This window comes from Scyliorhinus canicula, chromosome 2 (assembly GCF_902713615.1).
Source record: "Scyliorhinus canicula chromosome 2, sScyCan1.1, whole genome shotgun sequence".
NCBI classification, from domain to species: domain Eukaryota; kingdom Metazoa; phylum Chordata; class Chondrichthyes; order Carcharhiniformes; family Scyliorhinidae; genus Scyliorhinus; species Scyliorhinus canicula.
The window spans coordinates 166,307,105-166,313,978 of NC_052147.1; the positions used below are offsets into that span (position 1 = coordinate 166,307,105).

The 6,874-nt window shown below is 49.4% G+C and overlaps 1 protein-coding gene across 1 annotated transcript; it reads left to right on the forward strand.

Moving 5' to 3' along the window:
* The first annotated feature begins 4,455 nt into the window (after positions 1–4,455).
* On the forward strand, positions 4,456–6,672 carry LOC119961348 (gamma-crystallin S-1-like). Its single transcript, XM_038788740.1, has 3 exons — positions 4,456–4,568; positions 4,697–4,939; positions 6,327–6,672. Exons 1-3 carry the CDS (start codon positions 4,560–4,562, stop codon positions 6,600–6,602), a joined length of 528 nt encoding a protein of 175 aa, XP_038644668.1. The 5' UTR covers positions 4,456–4,559; the 3' UTR covers positions 6,603–6,672.
* The last annotated feature ends 202 nt before the right edge of the window (positions 6,673–6,874 follow it).

Sequence of the window (6,874 nt, forward strand, 5' to 3'; positions counted from 1 at the left end):
TAGAGGCGTGGTTAACTCAGCCTCTCGGCCAATCGGTCGAGAGGCACATGACCGACCAGGGCCAATGGTAAGCCGACGTTCTGGCCCAATGGCAGACGAGTATGCAGATCATATCATCACAGCGACCTTGTAGCTGCTGCGTCACAAGTGGGGTGGCCACATTGCATCTGCACCGCACTGCATCCTGGTGCAGTGTCCTGTGGGAGGCCTGAGGCTGCCGCTGGAGACGGAAAGTTTACCGCAATCTTTGCCCACAGGTAAGTGTCGGCGGCCCGTGGCTTCTCGCAGATATTTGGAAGTTACGACCATCATTGCTGGGAAGCTCATTAAAGTTCAGATTTTCACTAGGATGAATCTTCAGTTGAAATGAATACTTGTTTCGGCTCCACCAGAGTCAGTGGACCGGAACAGAAGGAAGTCAGATGACAAATGGGACTGATTTGGACTCCCCCACGGCTGCCATCACTGAGGCGACTGAATATTCTGAGGGAGAGATCTGCAGGTTGTGCCGAAGCCTTCCACTTCCCCGAAAGGGAATCAAGATATCAAAGGGGAGCTGGAGGCAGCCCTCTCTTCATTGATGCCAACCTGGATCCAATATCTGAGGCCATGCGGGAAATCTTCATCCAAGAGCATGGCAGGGGGAGACCACCTCTTCATGCAGCAAGCTAATCTCTCTCTCCTTCCTCTTCCTCCTTGTCTTATCTGCTGCTCCTGGTTTTCTTCTGATGAGTTGTCTCCTTCAAGGGCCTCATCATCCTCAAGCTTAACATTACCAGGGCCAGTATTTACAGCACCTTTAGTGGCTGAGGGAAGAGACTTTATGGAACGCATGGTAAGCTGGATAAGAACAAGGTTTATTTACACTATACACAATAACCACAAGTACAGAACTCCTCACCAAGGGACGCCCCTCCCGACATTGACCCAGGCCAGGGTTTATATACTGTGAAGCTCCTCTCAGTCAGGGGGAGACTTCGCCCCCTCAATTTCCCTGATGTAGGAGGGAAATCGGATACAACAGAGTGCTGGGCCTCTGAGGGTGTCATAACACCCCCTCCCCGCTCAGTCTGGAGAAACGTCCATTGCCTCAGGTGGAGGTAGAGGTTCCCTCATCTGCTTGGGAAGTGGATGGTGGTACGGCGGTAGTAAGGCTGGCCTGGGAGGCGTATAGCCTGCGCGGGCTGCTGTCCATGTCAGAGTTCTCGTCGTCGACATCACCCAAGAGAATGAGCTATGGATTAGGGAGAGTGAGTGTGAAGTCCTTGAGTAAATTGTTATCGGGAGTGACAAGGTATTGGAGGTGTTGCCAGGCTTAAAAGCGGACAAATCTCCAGGTCCGGATGAATTGTGTCCCAGGCTGTTGTGGGAGCCAAGGGAGGAGATTGCCGGGGCTCTGGCCCAAATTTTTAATTCCTCTCTGGCCATCGGGGAGGTGCCAGAAAACTGGAGAACAGCTAATGTTGTTCCTCTGTTTAAGAGAGAGAGAGGGGTAGGATCAGAAAGTTAGCAGATGGCACAAAGATTGGTCGGGTGGTTAACAGTGAGGTTGAGTGTCTTGAGTTACAGGAAGATATAGATGGTCAAATGGGCAGAAAAGTGGCAGATGGGATTTAATCCTGAAAAGTGTGAGGTGAGACATTTTAGAAGGAGTAATGTGACAAGGAAGTATTCAATGAACGGCATGACACTGGTAAGTTCTGAGGAAAAAAGGGACCGTGGAATGTTCTCCAATAGATCTCCGAATGCAGAAGGCGGGTTAATAGGGTGGTGAAAAAAGCATATCAGTCGAGGCATAGATTACAAAAACAGGTTGGAGTTGTATAGAATTTTGGTGAGGCCACAGCTGGAGTACTGTGTGTAATTCTGGTCACCGCATTAAAGGAAGGATGTGATTGCACTGGAGGGGTGCAGAGGCGATTCACCAGGATGTTGCCTGGGATGGAACATTTAAGTCATGAAGAGAGATTGGATAGGCTTGGGTGCTTTCAATGGAGCAGAGAAGACTGAGGGGCGATCTGATCGAGGTGTACGAAATTATGAGGGGCATGGACAGTGTGGATAGGGAGCAGTTGTTCCCCTTTGTTCAAGGGTCAGTTACGAGGGGACACAAGTTTAAGGTAAGGGACAGGAGGTTTAAGGGGGATTTGAGGAAAAACATTTTACCCAGAGGGTGGTTTACGGTCTGGAATGCTCTGCTTGGGCGAGTGGTAGAGGAGGGTTGCCTCAAATCCTTTAAAAAAATACCTGGATGAACACTTGGCATGTCATAACATTCAAGGCTATGGGCCAAGTGCTGGATTAGGTAGGCAGGTCAGGTGTTTTTCATGCGTCGGTGCAGACTTGATGGGCCGAATGGCCTCTTCTGCAATATATTATTTTGTGATTCTGTGCCGTCGCTGGATGGCCCTGAGAGTGCATAGGGCACTTGGGCTTCCCAGTGACTGAGAGGCGGTGGCGATTGCAAGCGATGCCCCCTAGGAGGCGAGGGTGACCACACGGATCTGAGCCGGGGCATCCCGAACTTGTTCTAGTGGTTCCTGTGTGCAGCGGCGGATGTGGCCCAGGTGGCGGCTGGCTTCATGCCCTTGCATCTGGACTGAGTAGGAGACCGGACCCGTTGCCTGGAGGACCACGGCAGAGATCCATGCAGCTCTAACGCCGAAATTCCGAACATAGACCATGTCACCAGGCTCAAAGGTGCGTTGCTGCGTGTGCCGATGCAAGTCCATCCTGGAGAATCCTGTCGTTGCCGAATCTGTGTTGGGAAAAACAAGGCTGAGGCGAGTTCTGAGCTGTTATCCCATTAGTAACTCCGCCGGTGCAATCCCTGTGGTGGCATGCGGGGGTTGTCCAATAGTTAAAAAGTAAATGAGTCGGCCATGTCTACCACAGCCTGGTGATCATCTTTTTCACAGCCCGCTTGAAAGTGTGGATCGCCCATTCAGCAAATCCATTGGAGGGTGGATGGTATGGGGCAGTTCTCACGTGCCAGATTCCATTTGCAGCCATGAACGTTTCGAAGTCTTGACTGGTGAATGCTGCCCTGTTATTGGACACCAGGACTTTGGGGATCCATGTGTACCAAAAATGTGTCGCAGTCTGTTCACGGTTGTTTGCGTAATCGTGGTCTGTACCCGGGGACTTCCAGCCATTTGGACTGGGCATCCACCAGGACAAGAAATGTCACTCCTGGAACAGGCTGGCAAAGTCCATATGGACGTGGGACCAAGGCTTTTCCGGCCATTCCCAAGGGTGCATCGCAGCCGCCGGTGGGGCTTTCTGCTGTTCTTGGCAAGGGCTACAGTGCTTGGCCACTCTCTCGATTTCCGAGTCCATCCTGGGCCACCAAACAGCATCTTCATTGTGGCCACCCCCGGGTGCCCATTATAGAGGTCCTTTAGCAAAGTCGTACAGCCCTGCTTTGGGACAATAACCCGTGTCTCCTACAATAGGATGCTATCTTCCACGCACAGCTCCGGGGCTTTCATGGTGTCGGCCCACATATCATCTGGCAGTGCTCTGTGCTGGACCCTGTATTGAACCATATGCCGGATATATGGTAATTACAGGTCATCTGGGTCCACTCCTTTATAGGAGCAGCCATGACTGGCAACGTATCCATGATGAATCCAGGCTGGCATTTTTCCCATGCCAGTGATCGGGTCCAGGGTGCCCTGCCCGTGTGACGTGGTATGCAGAGGGTGGGGGCGAGGACCCTTTTATAAGTGAGTTGGGGGATTGGTGGGGGTCATGTTGGGAAGGAGGTCAAGGAACATTTAAAAATGGTGTCCGATCTCTTCCCCAGTGCTGGGAATGACGCTGAATGCGGCTCAGGGTGACGTTCCCCTCTGGAGCACTATAGAAACCCAGGGTGCCATTAGATAGCGGGGTCGATCCCGGCCCTATAAGCACTTAGACCAACCCGACTAATCCTGCCTCGAACAGACTCTATTTTTGTTAGTTAAATCGCGCCCACTGTTTCCTGCAATGATTAATGATTTGGAACACAACACGCACAGCAGTAATAGGTTGAGATGATGAAAATAACATCAACAGAAAAACAATCCACTATCAATCATTTCTTAACCAACAATGTGCTGATATATTTTAGAACGGAAAACAAATGAGTTTTTTAAGCTAGTTCTAATCGGCAAAAGTACGGTTAAAAAAATCAGAAAGTTTTTACTCAGAACTATTGTGATGATATATGTTGAAAGTCTAAGAAAAACATTAAAATACTTTCATTAGACTCCGCAACGTTGCAAATGAAGCATGTGGATGACACCAGCTCTCTGTGGAATCTCATCCTCTCATTTTCCCTTTGTCATAGAACAATAGAAGTGAATGAAGGCAAAACTAAAAGGATGAATGGCACATTTTATAGTATTAATGCTGGTGTTTCTCTGCAATGTATATGGCATAGCTTTGTTCCCTTTTTGCTGAGCCACAGATCTCTCATTAAAATAATAGAAGTATTCTCTACCATGGCCTTTCAGTATAGTGTATAAATACCAAACTGTGTGAAGCACAGACAGTTGTATCCAACTGAAGTCAAAATGGGAAAGGTTGGGCTGCCCATTGTATTTTACATATTATTTTGACAGTTTTATAAGAAGCAAAAGTTGTTCAAATCTTAATTTATTTATGGTTAATTTATTTATTTTTAATTTATGGTTAATTATTTTTTTCTCAGATTATCTTTTACGAGGACAGGAACTTCCAGGGTCGGCACTATGAGTGCAGCAGTGACTGTGCTGACCTGTCTCCTTTCTTCATCCGCTGTAACTCCATCCGTGTTGACAGTGACTGGTGGGTGGTCTATGAGAGACCCAATTACATGGGATACCAGTATGTTCTGAGCAGGGGAGAATATCCTGACTACCAGCGCTGGATGGGATTCAATGACAACATCAGGTCATGTCGCTCCTACCCACACGTGAGTTACAGCATTATTTTCTTACTTCATGTAAAACATTTTCTTCTGCGAGTTATCTTGTTGGGCTGCTATCTTTTTAATACAGTTCCATGCTAATTTCCTCATTCTCTGTTAATGAAAATCTTTTAATCTTTTATTTAACAGGCTCATGACAATTTATGCCCCGAAGATGAATTCACGTTTTAAATTAAAAGCTCGCGTTATATTATTGCTGAATCACACAGTTATGTTTAAGCTGTCAGAATAGAGAATAGTGTAATGCTCTGAACTGTAAGACAAGTCTTGTAATTCTGGGCGAGAATCTCTGGTTGGGCTCTCGCTTGAGCGCAACGCGGTCGGAAAATGTCGGGAGAGGCTCGCAGCGAGCCTCCCGACAGGCTCCATGCCTCCCGGGATTCTCTGAAGTCCCGTGAGATGTCGGAGTCAGAACCCCGCCCCAAATGGGCTGGACTGAATGAAGCTCGCGGAAGTAGGTCGTAGGTAGGTTTACCAGCGGGGGATCCAGCAGCCTCCCATGATTTCTCGGCCTCCCCAGGGAGACTGCAGCCGGGAGCCGATCAGTGCTGGTCCACACAAATGTGGACCAGGCGGAACGGCACCCTGGGGTCTCCCAGGCCATCGGAGAACCCAGGGTGGTCATGGTAAGTGCTGGGTGGCTTCCTAGCCCTCCCACTGGACGTAGGCACCTTGGCAATGCCCAGTTGGCACCTTGGCACTTCCACTTTGGCACTGCCAAACCAGCAGGAGCACTGTCTGGGTGCCAGGGTAACATGCCAAGGGTCAGGACAAGGGGGGCCATGCCCAAGAAATGAGGTGGAGATGCCGGCGTTGGACTGGGGTGAGCACAGTAAGAAGTCTTACAACACCAGGTTAAAGTCCAACATGCTTGTTTCAAACACTAGCTTTCGGAACACTGCTCCTTTGCAAGAAATGAGGGTGGGGGGGGGGGGGGGGGATTGAAGGGTGGGGGAGTGCAGGGTCGTAAATAGGGGCCTCCGGGAGTTGGGTGGGTGATGGATTGGGGTCCAAGAAGGAAGGGGATGCTGTAAGAGGGCTTGGGGGCAGGGGGCCTGAAGAGAGGGGACGCACAGGGACCCCATAGCGGGCTGTCATCACTTGGGGGGTTTGGGGTTGTGTTCATGTGAGTGGCGGGTGTGGGGGACCCACAAGCTCACTTAGAGATCGGGCCACCAGGGGATCCGCCACAGAGGGTCGTCTTTGGCGGGCCAGAAGATCCTGCCAGTGGGAAAGGTGGAATATTCAACCCCAAGTATTTTAATAGTTTTCTTATGACCTGCTTTAGTGATTAAAAAGTGAACCTATTGTTTGATCTTATGCTGCCTTCAGCAATGTTTTTCTAAGAGCTACATTATTATTTCTATTACAGTACAGAGGTGATTCTTACAGAATGAGGATTTATGAGAGGCCTGACTTTGGAGGACAGATGATGGAATTCATGGATGACTGTCCATCTGTCTACGATCGTTTCCGTTACCGTGACATCCACTCCTGCCATGTGATGGACGGTTACTGGATCTTCTATGAACATCCCAACTACAGAGGCCGACAGTACTTCATGAGACCCGGTGAATACAAGAGATACAGTGACTGGGGCGGCTACAACTCAACTATCGGATCTTTCAGGAGAATGGGAGATTTCTAGATCGTTGCTGAAATGCTGAATATTATCTTATTGAAGCATTGTTGAGCAGAATAAAATATGTTTCACCGCATTACAGTTTTGTTCACTTTGTTCTGTTTCTGATAGAATCATATGGAACAGCCGGGGTGGGGGGGGGGGGGGGGGGAGGGCGGGGCGGCGGCAGTGCTAGTTAGCTTCAGCAGGTGTGGGTTGGTTGGGGGGGTTGAGGGGGGTGGTGGAAGTGTTCAGCATGGTGCAGCTCTTTTTCAGAAAAGAATCCCTTACCTTTTCAC